Below are 20,037 nucleotides of genomic sequence, written 5' to 3'. Positions count from 1 at the left end.
GCATACTAATCCCTTGCAAGCTGTAACACTTTTAGGTTACATGTTTAATAATACAAATCCCACCTTTTTGTTTCCTCATTGTCAGTTGGGTATATTTAAGTACCACACAAAATATTTTATGTTAGTTTCACCTCAGCAGACATATCTTTGTTTTAATGTATATATTCCATTGAGCACCAGGGGCATTCTGAGGTGTGTAGATGTTTTTGAGAAATTCTTTCAGGCCCAAGACATACCTACTCGACAAAAAAGTGAGGCACACCAACCCCTCACAACTGTATAATATACATAATAATGTTTAATATGCTAAAAATATATGTAGCGATTCAATTATGGTCCAGGCTAGGGTTATAGTTAGAGTCCTAAGTAAGCATAGGCTTTTGTGAGGAATAGGTTTGCTTTTCTACTGGTGTATAATCTACACTCACCTAAAGGATTATTAGGAACACCATACTAATACTGTGTTTGACCCCCTTTCGCCTTCAGAACTGCCTTAATTCTACGTGGCATTGATTCAACAAGGTGCTGAAAGCATTCTTTAGAAATGTTGGCCCATATTGATAGGATAGCATCTTGCAGTTGATGGAGATTTGTGGGATGCAAATCCAGGGCACGAAGCTCCCGTTCCACCACATCCCAAAGATGCTCTATTGGGTTGAGATCTGGTGACTGTGGGGGCCAGTTTAGTACAGTGAACTCATTGTCATGTTCAAGAAACCAATTTGAAATGATTCGACCTTTGTGACATGGTGCATTATCCTGCTGGAAGTAGCCATCAGAGGATGGGTACATGGTGGTCATAAAGGGATGGACATGGTCAGAAACAATGCTCAGGTAGGCCGTGGCATTTAAACGATGCCCAATTGGCACTAAGGGGCCTAAAGTGTGCCAAGAAAACATCCCCCACACCATTACACCACCACCACCAGCCTGCACAGTGGTAACAAGGCATGATGGATCCATGTTCTCATTCTGTTTACGCCAAATTCTGACTCTACCATCTGAATGTCTCAACAGAAATCGAGACTCATCAGACCAGGCAACATTTTTCCAGTCTTCAACTGTCCAATTTTGGTGAGCTTGTGCAAATTGTAGCCTCTTTTTCCTATTTGTAGTGGAGATGAGTGGTACCCGGTGGGGTCTTCTGCTGTTGTAGCCCATCCGCCTCAAGGTTGTACGTGTTGTGGCTTCACAAATGCTTTGCTGCATACCTCGGTTGTAACGAGTGGTTATTTCAGTCAAAGTTGCTCTTCTATCAGCTTGAATCAGTCGGCCCATTCTCCTCTGACCTCTAGCATCGACAAGGCATTTTCGCCCACAGGACTGCCGCATACTGGATGTTTTTCCCTTTTCACACCATTCTTTGTAAACCCTAGAAATGGTTGTGCGTGAAAATCCCAGTAACTGAGCAGATTGTGAAATACTCAGACCGGCCCGTCTGGCACCAACAATCATGCCACGCTCAAAATTGATTAAATCACCTTTCTTTCCCATTCAGACATTCAGTTTGGAGTTCAGGAGATTGTCTTGACCAGAACCACACCCCTAAATGCATTGAAGCAACTGCCATGTGATTGGTTGGTTAGATAATTGCATTAATGAGAAATTGAACAGGTTTTCCTAATAATCCTTTAGGTGAGTGTATATTTAGATGCATGCAGTTTGGTAACCTATTGATGTGCATGCAAGGGACATGCAGTTAAGATTTTGCAGCACACCAATCTTTGTTTAATTGTCAGGTACTTAAATACAAAAGAAATGTATTGTATTTTGAAAAACTGTGGCACCCTGTTGATGCTCGATGGTACTCCTATGTGTCTCAGCACACCGGCAGGGAAATATTACTTTAGACCACAGCTTATACGATAATCATCCATTCCTCTCTTCCCCCCAGAGCCAGCTAATATACAAGACATGTCTATCATGTGTCTGCCACACAACAGTGTCTGTTCGCATTAAATAAATGAAACTCAGAATCCCTGTGGACTCAGTGGAAGTGCATTTCACACTGAAAGTCATTGTGCATTCATGAAGCGTGGTGGTAGTTAAATGTTTCAGTGTCCTTGCAATTAAGTTTAATTTTTATTTTGTATACGCTGTTCAGGTTGAATATTTAAATGTGTTTGGGGCTAGTACATGATCGCCGACAAACAGTACAAACAGTTCTGTTCAGAACAACATTTGTCCTATCATATCATATTTGTACAGTTTGGTTGAAGAAAAAGAGAAATAAGAAGGAACACTTTCTCTCTTCTACAGCTTGCTTACACCCCCCGCTGGTTTAAGTTAACAATTCTGTAGCCCTATTGATGTTGTTTTATTCCTTTTCCACAAAATATATATTTGATTTATTGTCAGCAAACTCTTTGCAATGAAACCTGACATCTACTTAAATCTCCTGAACCTGCTCATATGCCCGCCGACAATAATGTAATTAAAGAGAGATGAGTTCCTTCTACGTTATCTAAGAACACTTTTTTTTTCTGGGCTCGGTTTAGAAAGCAAGAACGTTTATAAAAGAAGTGTAGGATGATTGTCAAGGCGAAATTATATTTAAAAAAATAAATAAATAAAGGAGATGGTATCCCCACCAACAATAGGTTCGAAATTACCTCTGCTGTTTCTCTGGGGGAAGATAAGACTCGTTTATGAAAAGGATTATGATGCCTTCAAAATATTAATTATTTCTTCTCTTGTTTTTTAATGGCAAAGTGTCACAGTGTTTGTTCAAGCTTTGTCTTTTTCTCCTTTGTCGAATGCCAGCGAAGATGAGAGTTAGGCTTCACTTTTCCCCTTTTCCTTTTCAGATAAAATTTTCTTCATAGCCCTTGTTTTTTTCCTTCTTCTTCTCATTCTTAACTGTAAATGCACATTTAATGAGAAAGAATAAGCATGTTCCTTTGTCTGAGCTGGCACTGGAGGGAAAAAAAGTGATAGGGATACAGCTGTTATGCACTGTATGGTTTGCTTAGCAGAGATCTTTCCAAGCACCAAGCGTTATTCTGTATATATGTATGTATATATGTATATATTTTTATACTGAGGTGTGTTTTAAATTGCATGCCTTCACAAGAGAACACACTCAGGTGTGGTATGACTATATGGCTTGGATAAAAACTGAATAGAGGAATATAAATGACAATGTATGGATTGCATTGGCATGTATTGTATTGAAAGTCAAGACAGGATAAATGTGCACAGTAGTGTTTAATGCCTTTGAAGGTCTGATGCCTAGAAACCATGTGGGCATTTTAAACAGGTTGCTGACAGACAGTTCCACAATGTAGCCAGTGGCCTACAAGATTAAACCCAACCACAGTGAACTAACAGAAAACAATGCCCCTGTTGGCAGGGGCGTAGGTTTCATTTCAGAATTGGGGGAGGCTGTCAATATTGGGGGGCATATGTCCCCTATGCCTATGGAATTATTCTTGTATACTGGCTGTACATCAGTAACCATCAGAAGTTTGTTTTTTGCGTGTGTGCGTGTGCGCGCGTGTGTGTGTGTTTGTGTGCTCACAGAATCTTTTTTCTCTGAGGGAGGGGATGCTAACTTTAGAGTCAGGTTAACTCACAGAAGAATGAAAGGCTAAGCAGAGCAAATCTCAGCTCATTTGTTATGCACATACTCAGTTCACTTACTCAGAGTCAGTTCACCTTGGTGTTGAAGGATTACACCGACTCTTCCTTCGACCCCCTCCTTCAAAACCTCTCAGGCTAGTTGCAGGGGAGAAGTGGGTGTGAAATAGCCTTTACACTATACAGTAGTATTATTACTCTTAGCAGATACCCTTATCTAGGGTGACTTACAATTGTTACAATACATTACATTATTTTTACATTTTACCCATTTATACAGCTGGGCATTTTACTGGAGCAATCTAGGTAAAGTACCTTGCTCAAAGGTACAGGTGCCCCCACTGCTGTTGTAGTTTCCTTAAACAAGGTCTCTGGGTCTGTTTTTGTCATATCAATAAATATATTAATACATCCACCCGAATCTCCAGAGGTTTTGAAAGGCTTCAGAACTGACTTGTATCTGTAGCCTAAAGCACTGTGGGTTTAGACGTGCAGAGCAATGTCAATATAAAACACTGAGAGGTTGAAGGCAGCTGCAAATCTTAAGAGGATATGTTTTACTGAAGAACAATGGATTTCGTCAGCCCTCACTGCAGCCAGTCCTTATTTTGATTTCCAGGAAAGCTGTTTTAGTGGCATTGCTAGTGGCAAGCTGTCGCAGTTGAGTATTTGTTTGGAAATGTTTGGAAATTAAACCAAGGATGCCACCACTTTATTATACAGTGCATTTTCTGCAGTACCCAACTAGAAATCCTCAGTTACTCCAGTCCCAAACTATATGGCTGTTTGTCCCAGGCGGCAGGTCGTCTTTTCAGCCTTTCTTCTGAATGGGAAAGAAGGTGCCCTGTAATTCGCCTACAAGCTGGTGAGGACAACATTTTGCAGACTTACTGAAAGCAACATTGATTACGGGAGGAAATAAAACACAGCACCGTAGCAGAATCAGAACCTGTAGTTTTATTTTTCATTTAAGTTTTTTATTTTATTCTCTGGCTTGGTCTCCCCATTCTCTTTCCTTCTCAGAGGCATCACACTATTGCCATCCATCATTTCAGCAGGAAGCCAGATCTTTCCGCATCTTCCAGTCACCCTGCTGCTTGCTGGAGAACTTGAAGGCGGGCTAATGAATGAAGGTAGACCTTTTGATCTCACCTAGAGGGCCAAGACTGATCTCCATTTGACTAGAGAAAGAGAAAGTCAACTCTAAATAGCAGTGCTTCCAAAGAGCAAAGCAGCCATGGTGATATACATAGCCCAGCTACTGGGATGTTAGTCTTCTTTCATGGCGGTTCACAGTGTGAGGAACATTATTCTGCATCCTTCAGTTCCCCTTGAATTTCTCAGGCTTGTGTAATTTGTTTTGGTTTTATTTCCCCCAGGTAAAATGCAGAATTTGCCATATTGTGTTCTCCTCACCTGCCGAAGCACGGTCTGTTGATTGTGCAGTGCATTGTCCTTTCTGTGTAGCGAGGGATGGAGAGATGGCTGGAACTGGATCCGGAAGACCATTAAGGGGGCTGTGTGAAAAAAATTAAGTGGCATAATGAGAAAATGAGTGACTTTTATTGGCAGACCCCTCATCCCTTCATTAAAAGTCATATTTACGAGCATTTATCACGGGAGCGGAGCACTCGAGCGACGCAGGGTTTAATGAGCGTGGATTGTCACCTTGTTCCAATTACTCGTTACCTTTGACTGCTATAAGCATACAGGCATTAAAAAGCTGTGTGCTCATAATTAGCCGCATTAGTTAAGTGGGGAGAGAATGCATACTCCAACTCTGATAAACTGCCGGGTGAGGGCGAGCCATGAACACCGTCTCACAGAATCAATAGTCTCTGTGTGTTCCCATGCTGTATTACATATTCAGTTAACCTGGCTGGGCATGTTGGTTTTAGTAAATTATTTTGACAGGATGTGATTCTCGGGCTTCAAAACAATTGGAAGTCAGCTTCTAGCAGCAGTTAACATTTTCTTGTTTTTGATTTACCTCAAAAAGCATTGGCCATGATTTGACAAGGAAGACCATTCTTTACTCTCCAGTCCTGTGGTTCTCAATCCTGGTCTTGGTGGGACACTGACCCTGCTGGTTTTTGTTCTAGTTGAGCTCTCAGTTACTTAATTGAACCCTGAATTGAAGTAATTTGATTTAATTTGAATCTTTACATTGTGTAACTATTTAAAAGGTGGTTCCTTAATAAGATAATAATTTCCAATTTTAAACTTAAATTAAAACCCCAACTGTTAAAAATCATTAAAAGGCTCTGGTTTAGGAAATTATTAATTTCAATTAGTTAATTGAGAGCTTGGCTGGAACAAAAAACAGCAGGGTAGGGGCTCCTCCAGCACCAGGGTTGAGAACCACAGCTCCGATCTATACAAGTTTAATACAAGGCCCAAATTGGTCACATACAATAGCTCTTGAAGTTCCTCAGACCAGATTAATTCCAAACAGATCAGTAAAGAGAATTTTCACTCAGTCTGTCTACTTTCTAATTCCAAACAACAAAGAAAACTATCTGTGCTTTTGGTCAAACACAACTCATTACAGACCATTCAAAAAATAATGTAAAGCTGTTATAATTTACCACAGATATTCTTTCACAGCTTTTCACGGGTCACTTCCAGCTCCTGTCTCCCGTGGAGAAACCCAAATGTGTTAGTTTTGTGATTATCTTTGTATGTATTGATTTCTTTATTGTTCTTCATTTTCACTTCACATATTTGTGCCTTCATCTCAAAATACTCAATAAAACCAGCCTCCAACACAATAGGTGACAGGTCCCCTCCCTGTTTACCTTTTAAGTGAAATCTCTCTGGGGTTACTCTGACAGTGATGTGGCCGTGGAATGTGCAGATGTACATTGTGTTTATTTTTCATATTTGACATTTGGCCTCCCCCTGCTGGCCCCGCATAAACAGGGCAGTTAATAATGTTCAGTACATCTGTGCCAGATACATGGGCAGTGAGGCAGAACAAGGCAGCCGAAGCCGTCGGCTGGGAGAAAAATGAAAGGCCTCGAAGCACAATAAATGCTGGGAAACATGGTAGTCGATCTACCTATCTAGCTGGTTAAGAGGTCTTAATTAACCATTGTTTCTTGAAAACAAAACCGAAAATGTGAAATTAGATCTATGTAGGTGAACACACACGTTATAATCAAAGATTAGTGGGACATATCTGGCCTTCTTTGCCTTGCAATAGGTGAAGCACACGCATAATTAGCATGCTGTTCATGTTGTGAACTAATATGACGACTGATCCCTCTGCTCACATAAAGCTGCAGCCCCACTTTCATCCAGTTAAACTTTCAAATTGAGTCTGGCTGCCAAACTGTGATTCTTATTTCCTCTGTGTGGCCATGTATAAATGTTAATTTCATGTCAAAGAGATAATTACAGAATTCAGAAAAGTTCAACATTCTAATGAAGCCAGTTCTGCTGACATTTAAAACTAGAGTTGCACTTTTATATAAAAAAAAAATCCATGTTTTATTCATCCTGAAATCGCAGTTGAAGGAAACATGAGTCAACAGCATGGAGTAAGGTGTGTATTAAAGACATGGGTTTATTATTTGAATAGATGCGGTGGCACAAATGGCCACACAGAAATGAGGACATTTTGAAACATAAGACTAATTTCACACTTTAGGAGGATGGTTTGACCCTGGTGTTCTTTTGGTTTCTAGTAACTAATTGATCCCATATTTCAGTCCATGCATTTCTTACAGGAACCCACAGAGTATCCATATAAATGAATTAGTACCTTCTTCCATTCCTCTGCAAATCAGTGTGAAAGGAATGGCCTCCTATTGCATCCTAAATACACCTATGACTAATTCCTAGATTATGTTCTTTTCCTTTGGTGACCTTGAAGTAGCAGGAATCCAATCAATGCTTAACTTATTTATGCTTATAGTACAGGGCAAGGGTTATACATATGCATATATTATAGTTTGTGGGTGAAAAATATAGAAAGATGGGCCTCTATTATTGTTGGTTGATGTTCACGCAGTATTTTAATATATGCCAAATTAAAGCAGAACATCAAAACGTGGCTGAATTTAAGCGTGTGTGATGGAGTTTCTTCTAGTGACGTGATATTTATGTCTCCAATAACGTCTCCTGCTCTCTTCCGCCCTGCACTTTGATTGCTTGAGTGTTTGTGTGTGTTCCTCTGCCTTAGAGCAACAGAGGATTGAAACTGGGCCTCTAATATAATCACGCTTGTTAAACTATTTATGCCTTAAATAGTTTAAATGAACAGGGACTGCTGGACTTGCAAATGTCTATATTTATAACCATATAACTCTTGTTCCTCTGCTTCCGTTTGCTTCCAGTGATCTTGGTACGGTGAAATGATGTCCTGGGCTGACACAGCACATCCATGGAAACGTTTAGGGGGACGTTTCGACCTGTCATTTTAGCTTATATGTTCATAAAAACAATGTGGGATTCAAAGGGACCTTCTGTGGTCAAACACAAAAACAAATCATGTCCAAATCACTAAAGCAGCTGCTAAGAGGTTTTTGTTTTTAGTAAAATCCCTGCCATAATATGGACTCTGAATATTGATGTTCTGCTTTGTTCTGATCCTCTTTACAGTGACATACAAGCTGTAATACCCTGTCTACGTATATATGTAACAATATCACATATAATACAGAGTTCATTGCAGGCTGGGGGAACAGCAAATATCATTCAAGTCCACTGCAGTGTTTTCTGAGGCTAGAACTTGTTTGAATCAGTCCAGATCCCAGGAGTGCTACGAGGCCCAGTTCTGCGCTCTGCCTTGAATGATTTGCATCAACAACGCCTCAGAGAATCGACAGGGTAGAATCTGATCTCGGCCTGATTTTCTTGGGTAGAGCGCCCGATTTCTAGTCTCTCACCAAGTTGTTGACTCTGTGTATTCTGCTGCTGCAACACAAAGGGTAATTAATTTGGCATTTCGTACTGCCCATTAAGAGTTGCCAGCTGGTCTCATAATTAACAGAAAACTTTGAATCGGGACAGGTTTTTTATAGTTGCGTCTAAACTGAAATGAAGTACTGCATAAACCGAGCATTATATCTTTGCTAAACTGACATTGTAGCTTAATTACCATAAGGCAGCGAAAAATTATAATAGACTCATATGACATTAAAATAAATGCAAACGTAATCTTGAATACTTGGCATCATCTTTATTTCTTTGTTTTGCAATGAACCATTACAGAAAAAAAGAAAAGTTACCTTCTGTTAATTTATTACCCTGATTTGCAAAAGCTCTTTCCTGAAACAACGCGGTGGAAGGAATCCATATCACTTTTGCCTTTAAAACAAGTGAGTCATCTAAAGCATTTGGTTTTGCTTCATTTATTTCTGAGGGCCACATTAAATCAACTGTTTGACCCTCCAGCTAATTCCTAAATTGCAACCCACTATTTGGTAGCATGGTTTTGATTAAGAATAAAGAAGAACAAATGCATTCAAATCAAAGCCACCGTAGTGTTTTTAATGTGACTGGTGCGTGGATCAACGATTTGATAGGCACAAAGCCTAAACTAAACCCTCGAATCGCAAATTACAAATATGTATCCTTTTGCGTTTTTGCGTATTTTAACTTTAAAAAAAGATTTAACTATTTAACTATTTAAGTATTTTTTAACCAAACTGAGGAAGTCCAAAGTGTGCTTAAGAACCACACTCAAGGTTTATAAGGGCCACATGCACTGAAGAGGTGGGTAATTTGTGAGAACCTCTGCTTGTGATGGACAAGCTTGAATTTATGCCTTGGGGACAGGCTGACATAATGTATCTGAAATTGCCAGGGATTGCCTCAAGCTGCATTGACAGCGATAGGGGAATCCCCATACGCCGGCTGCCTTTGACTTAATCGGCAATCTTGTCTCCTTTCAATCATCCCCACTGCCGATACCTAATATTCCAGCACCCACTCACTCCCCCTCAACTCTCACGCACCCACACACACTGAGAGAGAGAGAGAGAGAGAGAGAGAGAGAGAGAGAGAGAGAGAGAGAGAGAGAGAGAGAGAGAGCCCTCTATGTCAGCATTGGAATTGTTGTCATGAACTAGCGGAGACGTGAAAACATCAGAGCCATAGAAAAATTAAAGATCCGTCAAAAATCAATTTGAAGGCAGCATTTTGTAGCCAGCGCTGCACCGGTGTGATTGTGCTTAATGAATTATTTCCACATGTTTTAGCCTTTCCCCATCCACCTCTCCCATAGCAGAAAATCGCTAAAAGGAATTAATTTCATCTTGTTCAGCTGGTGAAACAATTTTCTGCTTGTCACTCGAGGATCTGCCAAGAAAGACTCTGTATGAGAAGGATTTTTTCTTACCCCCGTTTTCTTTCTTTCTTACCATTTTCTTTCTTTGCTCACTCCACAACTAACAGGTAGGTTTATACGTTGGCCTGAGATATTTCCTTTCAGAGCTGCCTTTGCTTTGCCAACAGCTCGCTGACTCAACAATCCTATTGATTCCAGCAGCACTATACTTCTTGTGTCATTTAAAATCATGTACACCATCTTGCTTTGACCTGACTTGTGGCTATGATTTCATGAGCTCATCCCCACTCTCACTACTCCTACATTTCATCCTGGTGAACCTAAATCAAATAAACATGAAATATTTGAAATTTCAAATTCCCAAGCAATTAAATGTTGTTTTTTTTTAATATAACTAGGAGTGAAGCTCAATGCGAGACATTTTTAAGATGATTTGCAATTAAAACCGTTTCTTTTCCCCTCCATGACGTATTCAAAGTTGCTGACAATTAATAAACTGCTAGTTAATTCCTTAATTAGCCATCAAAAGCAAAGTCGGAAACGGGTTGAGGACAATTTGGAGGATGTTACACGTATCCAGTCATACATATTAGCCACAAGACTTGGATCATGTGTAGATGAGTTTGTGGGCCTGCATCAAAGGGCTGCATTTGGAAATCAAAATGAAAGCCATTCCTGTCGAGTGTCCATAAATTTGATAATGATGTCTGAAGATGACAATAGTCGCCGGAGCGCTCCCAGATATCCCAGACGTGGCATGTTCCGTAATTGTTCTGTTTTGACATCCATTAAGCAAACGAGCTCTGAAATGTCACTAAGTATAATTTTTTTTGGTTAATTATCTGCCAAGTGCTTTGATCTCTGAAATGGCAGATGCTCAACACAAACTAAGCGCTCACATTCTGTACGGACGTGCTTTTTTTTACCACCACCCAATTAGCGGGGGAAATATCATTAGACCACACACATCTATTAACCTTTGGCGGTTTACGGCTAAACCTCCTCAATTCGCCATCCTCCCAACCCCACCCTCCACTTCACACTTCTGTGCAACCCGTCTGAGCTTTGGAAAGGAAACTGACGCAGCCATTTCAGAAGTCTTCCACTTGACACTCACAAGAGCAGAGATATTTCCAGGAAAGCGATACACTCTCACTTAGACGCTCATACAAAGAAACCTAGATCTTGCACTTTTCGAGACAGACTTAGGGAAGTGGTGTGAAAAGGGATACTGTAATAGATGGAACGATTGAGACATCAACCCTGAAATTCTGTCCCTTCCTCTCTTTATATATATATATATATATTATTCCTCTGTGAAGCATAAGTCGTATATCACTTCCCTGTTTTGTGGCATGTACAAAAGTCGATTGAATTGACTATCGTGTCATCTTGTCTCCTTTGCAGCCCATTGAAGATAAACAGATGGCACTGGTTCCTAAGAGCCATGAAGATGTAAATGAAACGTATAAATAGCCAGTTGCCCTAGGCTAAAATAAAGAGAAAATAAATAGAGTCAAAGCTTTGCCTTCCATCTGTATTAAATTCATGAGTTTGACTCGGATTGTACTTTGTTCAGATTTTATCGAGGGCATTTCCCATGATTAATGTGCTGTTAATTTGTATTTGCCGCCTCCGGGAGACAGAATCTAATGATGAATAAGCCACCAGTTCAAAAGGCATTTGTGTGAAAGTGTTGCAAATTTTAATCGATAGGGGGAAAAGACACAGGTTGGAGATTACATCCCGGTGCCTGGAGTTTCAAATTACACCCCCCCGGCCCCCTCTGTCAGCGTCACATTCTACCTACAAGGGATGCTATTGGGAACGCGCACGTATACGCCAAAAAACTATTTTCCGAGTGGCACGCTGGAGATGTGCAGGAACTTAATTAAGATGATCGGAGGAAATGTGACTGGAGTTCAGCATTGAGCCGTCAGAAAGTGCTGCAACCCCTGCTTAGAATTAACGCTCATGTTTTATACACACAGAGATGACAGCAACAAGCTTTACGGGGTAATTACTAGGTTGGTATCTTGTTGCCTGTGATGCTTAATTAGGGCTAGGGTCAAAGTTATTAGATATTGAAACAAAATACTGCCAGCTTGTAATATAATTTAAAACCAGCATAATGTAAGCTATCAGGGTAAGCTTAAAGGGGTCCTGTATAGACAGCCATGGAGATATATGTAAATTACTACTATGTTGTGCACTTGCTTTAGCTCATTTGCACTAGGATGTGTGCTAATTTTCTTTTTTTCTTAATTTCCTCTATTTGTAACGCTCTGAAAAGGTTTCTTGTGAGAACTGTATGGGTGTCTGTTTGGAAAAATGTGAATACTACGACAACTAATTATAAATTCGACACTGGGTTTCCAGTCTAGTGTTCAGTTTCATATTGTGAGGTTTTTGCAAAAGGTTAGTCTAAAGTTTAACTTCAGTAAGTGTCAAACCTCCACCGCACACTGCATTGAAACTGCAAGTTCACAAAGATCTAGATTTGCACAGACCGCTGAAATGCGTTTGTTTGTCTTACTTACTCCCTTACTTTTCAAATACTGGAAAGAAAAAGGAAAATATAGGAGGGGGAATTCAAATTCAATGAAACCCCAATTTGAAAATGCATAGGAATACATTTGATAAATCCATTCATTCCTGACTAAACAAATTCCAGGTAAGTCTATGCCTCAGAAATAGGCCAGCGAGGATTATCAATGTCCTTCCATTTAAATGAGTTTGTTTACAAAATGTGCTTCATTCCATTCAAATTCAATATAGGTTTATAATATTCACACAAAAAGCAAAAGGATTTTTGTGTTTATTTTGTTGTGAGTTAAACTAACACAGTGCAGGAAACGAATGGACTGAAAGAAGTGGAGTTTGCTGACTGATTTAAAAATATTTCTCATTTCACTCCCTTTCAAGACCGAAAATACCCCCGTGTGCAGAATAAACAAAAGCAGATTTTAGCCTGGTGCACGTTGTGTCCATGTGTTGTTTCTTTTATTAGTATTTCCTCTTTTTTCCTGCTTGATACAAAATCATACAGCAGGTAGCACAGAGAGCCGGGAGATTAGATTTCAGTGAAAAATTGAATTTGCTTGTGGAACAAGGCGGCTTTCAGAGGCTTACATAGCTCTAAGTGGCTCTGCAGTATCAGGCAGGCACCAGGTTGGCTTGACTGATTTGACTTTTTATTCCAGCATAACTCTCGGATATTGCCCGGGCCGGCTGTTTGCCGTTTGTTTCCCCATGTTTGATAAGTGTTGGCTTTCACCTGACAGGAGCGACTCGCACATTTCAGACGGGGGATTTGTATGTACAGGGAGGGTAATGGAGGGGTGGTCAACCCATGTTTACAGGATTAGTTCAGAACCTAATCACCCCTACCATCCATCAAGTGTGGCGTAGTATCAGAGTCGCTGTTTTCTGCGTTTAGAGACAGGGTCTTGATCTATAAAGACAGAAAGAAAAAAATTTAAAGAAAGAAAAGACAATCAGAATAGATTAGGAAACATTAAATGGAAGGAGAGGAGAAAGTTGAGGCTCCTTGAATGTTTTGTAGTTAACTTCCTTTCAGATGCCTAAAGTGTTGCTCTCCTAGCCAGCATTCTGGGTTGAATAGATTTCTGTGGTGTAGGGTTTTGGGCAGCAGCTGGTGGGTTTTTTTTTCTTGACCAAATGTATGTTATGAAAAATTGATGCTTTTCTTTTCTAAATCCGCATGGTCTTTCAGTTGGATGTGTCCTACTTGATCCTTGCAACTCCCCACTAACCAACTGCTCTCTCTGTCTCAGCAGGGATCGAAAGCAGCGATGCCCTCCCGGATTCCATGCCGTCAGTGCCGGGGACGCTCCCCCACTTCCTGCAGGAGCCGGAAGATGCCTACATCATCAAGAGCAACCCCATCAAGCTGCGCTGCCGAGCCATGCCCGCCTTGCAGATCTTCTTCAAGTGCAACGGTGACTGGGTCCACCAGAACGAGCACGTCTCCGAGGAGAGTGTGGACGAGAGCACGGGTAAGTTCTTGAGTTTCCTACTATGAGGTCAGGGCTGAATTCTGGGCCAACTGGGATGGCTCAATGGCCCTTCCCCCATCAGTCCAGGTCTGGAGGCAGCACCTTGGATTTAGTTTGAAAACCAAACCTATGTTGGATCTAAACCACGTTTGGAGGTATTGGAAGGTGCCAAGTGTGAGTGTTTGATGCATAGTCAATCAGTATGAATAAATAGATGATGAGGTGTTAGTTGGTTTAAATTCCTGGGCTGTTAGGAAGCTCTGAGGACCGATGTTGAGAACCCCCTTGGTCAGGCAATCTTGGAACATTGAATGCTTAGAAAGGAATGGCAAATGCCAGAGTTGTCTGCCTCTGTGTGACTTAAGGAAACTCTGTTGAGGCTTCGTGTTTGGAACAGATGTGATTCACAACATTAAACCAACTACTGATGTACATACAAAGGTTGGCACACAAATAGCAACCCCCCAAAGCAGTTTTATGTTTGCCTTTGTCTAATCGCTTACATTCCAGACACCAGGTCATTGAAATAGTGTACCTAGTTTATCTAAATCAGGGGTGTCAGACTCCAGTCCTGAGGGGCTGCAGTGTCTGCTGGTTTTTGTTCCCAATTACTTAATGTCATTATTTACTCAGGTAGGCTTCTCTACAACTTTAATATTTAGTTTTTTATAGCCAATACCTTACAATCTGTTGATGGCTCAAAACACTGAACCCACAGAACATTTCAGAGTCTGGAGAGAAGTGTTCAATTTATCCCGTTAATTAATCCAAACCCAGCAGACACTGTGGCGACCCCAGGACTTGAGTCTGCTCTGAAGAATCTAGTATACCTAAAGGGGGAGTTCTGAAATCCAAAACTTGATGCAGGGCTAATGTTGATTACTAATCAAGTACAAATGTATAGATAACAGTTCCAATTCAGCAAACCTCTGAATTGAAAGGATTCAATCCAGCTTTTTAACAGCAATCATACTTTTCTCATCCCCACAATATTAAAGAATCTTGATACATTTCTTTTACGTCTAAATGTTAGTATAAAATATCTTGCACATATCCAATTAGTCACCTTTATCTTAACAGTCTTAATGACTTGAGGAACAGGTTAATCAGTTATGTGTAGATAACGAGCCATCACTGTTCACAACATTTCCTGTCCGAGTTCATGAAGTATTTCACACAAGTGACTGGCGCTGTGGAGATAGATTTGAAAAATTCGGTCTGACACCTCCCCCAATGTGTCCTGATTATTCTAGCAAGAAGGTCTCTCTGATATGCACAGAGCTCTTCTGAAACTCAGAGTGTTTTAATTGCTTCACTAACTTCATTATTTTGTGATTGCTCTGCTGTGAAATTGTTGTATGCCTGGTAATGGGGAAACAGTGTCACGGCTGTAATTATTTCTGGTTTTTGCAAAGAGAAAACTTTTTTTTTTTCTCCCCCCCCTTCTTCTCTTAAAATTGAATCACCTCCTGTGTAATCGAGTACCATGAAGTACAGCATGTGTAGACTTTTCTAGTTTTAATTTGGGTCATGGTTATGCAACTGGCTACTAGAGACTGCGGTACTCCTGAAGTTGACTGAGGGTAGAGATTGAGAAAGGAGAAAGGATTGCGAACACCTCAGTAATTTGACTCAGAAAGCGTGTTCTTTCCTAGGGGGAGCACAAATGTCTAGAAAACCTGTGTAACTGTTGTGCGTCCCTATGTTCTCTATTTCCTGAGTTTAGTTTGGGGGTGGTGAGTCAAAATTAAGGTCAATTGGCAATTCTAAATCAGGCAGAAAGGTGTCTGATGATTTTTAAACCTGACAGAAATGTGCAGCTGCGAACTAAGGAGTGCTCCAAACTAAAGCACAGCCGATTGCAAACTAAGAATCCTCATCTGAACGCTTGCATTGCCTGGTAGATGCAGTAAGTTAGACAATTAGTCAGTGTTTTATTTCACTGTTCCCCCACTGAAAGGCTTTTGTTGTGTGAAATGTGACAAGTGGATCAATTCTGGGTGGGATTTTGAACATTTAAAGTGAGAAGGAAGGGTGCATTGGAAATGATCATTTTTGCATGATCCAATTTGTCTTATTGATCATGGACAAGATGTTTGCCTTTTAACTTTGAGGTCTATGTGGATACAGAAACGGGAGATTGTTTTAGGCAATCCTAGAAAATCATTCCCCAGCTCTAAGAACAATTAAATACGCTTTCCAACGCTGGTTGTAGAATCAGCCTCCTCTCACAAACCTTACTTTTACTTATTTTACTCATTCCTTGCTGCTGAGACCCATTGGCCTTTAATCTCTGTCATTCAAAAACTTATTTGCAACCAAATGCATACAATTCCCAGAGCAACAATGTGATTATTAAACAGCAGAAAGATGTATAAAAAAGTGTGTGCAGGCATGTCAAGGCTTACATCCAAAGAGTATTTTTTCATACTTTTTTTTTTTTTTTTGCTGTACTGTAAACTATTTCTTTTTATTCCTTGCACCATAGGGGTTCGGCTTTATTCTTCCTGATATACAACTTTGGCGTTTCAAGGCCAACATTAATGAGGTGCAGAAGTATGGGCGGCAGCATTTTTCAAGAATCTTTCTATTTTTTTAAATATCACTTTTCTGCTTCGGCAACACTTTTAATGTCTCCGTGTCACCGCATTTAATAATGAAATCAGTGACACGGCATTTATTGTTATATTAAAATACACCTCTGGAAGCACAGTAAGTGTTGTATCCTGGAAAGGTTATTGCCATTTTTTAAGCAGATCTGAGATTTCACAGATTCTTTTTGTTTTTCCCTTTATAAGTTTAAAGGCATCTACGGCAATTATTCATAGATTGAAAAAGAAAATGGTGCTGGAGTTATTACACCATTGACATTGGATTGGAGGTTTTTGTGGTCAATGGTTACTTTTAGCTTTCCGGTGCATTTTATTTGTGCCGTTCTTTGCCCTTTTTTCATTTGCTACAGATCGCCGTCCAGTTCCATGACTGCGTTTTAAATTTTTCGTTCTCTACAGGCAGATTTCCAAATGCCTTTTCAAACTTCACAATTTGCCCCTCAGTGCAAGTAGTTTCCACCCCTATGTTAGATATCACTCTGATCTGGTGTAGAAATGCACCATTTGGCATTTGTCCAGCAGCTCTGGATGATGTCACTGGTGTACCGAAGGGAGGTGGACATCTTGGAAGTGAGCGCAATCTATCAGTCTATTTTGTGGACCCTTTTAATTGTTAAAGGATTTCAGAAGAATCTTTTGGAATGTTTAATTAAGTCAAATAACTCTATAGGACAACTTAATGAGCTAATTCATAGAAATTAGTTTGGATCTCAGTTTACTAAGATTTTAATCTCTATGCGGATGGGCATTTCTCACCATATAGACACCTGGAATTTGTGTTATATTACTGTAATACTAATGTTTTTCTATGAATGAGCTCCAGATGTTTGCAGTTTCCTACCCTAAAGGACTGTAGCCTTTTTTGTGTTGCGCTCGTATTCGGTAATTTTTCACCTCTGCTGCTAACCTACAGAGTGGATTTATTCCCTTCAGAAAAAAATGTGTGTTTATTATCTTTCGGAAAACTTTCCCCACTGTGACTCCTGTGAGATTTAACGGATTAGGAGACTCAAGTGGTTTGCAATTAAAAGGACCAAAGACTACCTCTGCAATATCTTTAGAGGAGATCAGGTTTTATATCAGAATTAGGCTCGTAATAGCTGATATCTACATCCCCTACACCACAGCGGGTAGACGTATAATAGTGAGCAAAATTGTGTTATGGATTAGGTGCGATTATCAGCACGCACGATCTGCAGAGGATTGAGTTTATCGATTAGGACATCCTCCTCCAACGCCTGTGACAGTTGCTGATAGCATCTCTTATTTCCCCGTCAAATAGGGTGAATCATGTCCTCTGATAAAGTAAATGATGCCCTTGAGTTTGTCAGGAGGACTCTGTCACAAGGGAAAATAATTACACCCCCCAAAACGCACGCAAGATTACAAGTCCAGTGGAGGACCGTGTCTGTATACACCTTTCAGAGAAGGGGACATGAGCAAAAGTGCTAAAGTTTGGATTTGCAGCATTTCTTACCTCCATTTTTTTCTTCACCGTACTGTAATTCAGCGACTTGTTGGGTGGACCGACACTGTTACAGATTTCCTCACTTTCATGAAAGGATATGTCGACAGCTGTATGTGAACCAGTGTTTTTTGTTGCTGTAAGATACTTCACCGTCAGTCTGTTTAGGGTTATCAGTATGAAGTCCTGCTTGCACGAATTAATTGGCAGTAGACCTCTCGTCCAAACATGGTGGGAAGGGGGCCATTCAGGTTTAACTGGTAACTAATGACTTAACTGGTATGGGATCAGTGTGGATATGTTCAGCTCCCCAATTTGGACCAAGCTGTTGTTTCCTTGACCACTCCACTCCACTCCACATCCAATGAGAACTAGCATTTAACAGGACTTAACATGTGTTGGATACACAACCCGGCGGAGTTTTGTTCTCCTGCCTTGTGATGGACTTTAACCATTGAATTACTTTCTCCTCAAGCACAAGGAACAATGTCAAATGTGTCCAGTTAAGGTTTATTACTCCTGCACTTGGTGATGGAGTGGCGGTTGTTTATTTGAGGAGGCTCTGAATAAAATGTCTGCATCTGCTGTAAGAGGGCGAACCAGTGCAGTGGAGCAGAGAGTGTCGTTGGTGTGGTCAGGTCTGGACACACAGGTCAGGCCCCTATCGCAGGCCCTGTAGTTCCAAGTTACTGTTGACGTCTGTGACAAGAACCTTCTCTCGCCTCATGAACTTGTTAACTCCACGTGTCCTTAAAACTGCTACGTGCCTTTCCCACATTTACCAACTTCATAAGAGATTGATCTGGGACACCTCTCTCTACGCCCCCGCAGTCTGTGGTCGGGAGAGTGCATTTGATAACGGTTTGCAATGAATACCGAAGAGCGCCCTGTGGCGGCAGGACACGCACACTGTCATATCTGATAGCGTGAAGCCAGGTTCCCAAGAGTCCCTTGCTCCTGGCGGCATCTTTTGTCCAGCCAAGGGCACTTTCATAGGCAGTGCATCGCTCACCCCGGTGGCCTTTCCCTGCCTTTTGTCTGCTTCCGAAGAGAAGCTTTGTATTTGTATGGAGACAGTGATGTCAGGAGGGGGGCTAAAGCAAGCAGTTTGTTTCTGAGCATAATTGTTTGTCCCTGAGAGGTGGATCTTACTCCCTTCCCTAGTGACCATGAAACACTCCCACCACCACAGCTGCAGGCCCATGGGTGTGAGTGAGTGGGTTCTAGTTAATTGTCTCCTCCTTGCGCCAGTGGGAACGGACTGTGAAGTCCCCTGCGTTTTTCAGACTGGCAAGGAGGTTGTTGTCAGAGCCAGCGGCATTGCTACATTTTTATTTCTGAATTTATTTTGATATTTCTTTTGACTCTGGAGACATGCTTCCCTACTAACCTGAAATAAATGAATGAGTTTGATAGATGTCAAAAGAAGGGGGGGAGTCATTTGGTCTCATCAACTCTTTATAAGTTTTCCAATGATTTCTAGAATAGGCAAAACAGCACATTCAAATTTAGCCTGAAAACCCCATAAAACAAATATATACTTGTATTGAAAGCTGCTATTTTGTACAGTGCATAACCTCCCTCATTGTAAAGTGTGGTGATTCATGTACTTTTACTTCAAATGTGAGAAAATTGGTTGAATGTGAGAGGTGTGTGTGATGTCACAAGGAAGACAATAAATTAGGGAGATGAGAAAAGAGTTTACTGTATACTTGCTGCCCCATTTAAATGTCCATCGTCATAATAAAAGGCTGTAGATTATGACATTAAAAAATGCATAGCCCCCACAAAGACAAAATAGTGCTTTTCTTTTCTGAACCCTGTGTTACCAGAAATGTAATATTTGATCATTCTACTTGCTGTGATAAATTATTTAAAGCCAAGAAGCATCTTGCCAGCTGTGTTTCACAAAGCAAGGTACGGCATGATCAATATTTCTCTTACAAGTTAATTAGTATGTTCTTTAGTTATAATTAGCAATGGGCTCCTTTGAATTCCTCAGATTTCTGCTAACAGCCTCTGGTCATAATGTAAGATTAATGTAAGATAGTATAATACTCATCTCCT

The 20,037-nt window shown here is 40.6% G+C and overlaps 1 protein-coding gene across 1 annotated transcript in view; it reads left to right on the top strand.

Annotated features, from left to right (window-relative positions):
- unc5db (unc-5 netrin receptor Db) overlaps window positions 1–20,037 on the top strand; it is a 193,705-nt gene that overhangs the window by 116,649 nt on the left and 57,019 nt on the right. The window contains exon 2 of the mRNA XM_066712584.1: window positions 13,675–13,893. Coding sequence (XP_066568681.1) covers window positions 13,675–13,893 — 219 coding nt within the window. The remainder of the gene's footprint in view (window positions 1–13,674; window positions 13,894–20,037) is intronic.

The sequence above is a fragment of the Amia ocellicauda genome, chromosome 9 (assembly GCF_036373705.1).
Source record: "Amia ocellicauda isolate fAmiCal2 chromosome 9, fAmiCal2.hap1, whole genome shotgun sequence".
Taxonomy (NCBI): domain Eukaryota; kingdom Metazoa; phylum Chordata; class Actinopteri; order Amiiformes; family Amiidae; genus Amia; species Amia ocellicauda.
The sequence above is the reverse complement of the archived record's forward strand: the minus strand, read 5'-3'. Positions and strand labels throughout refer to the sequence as shown.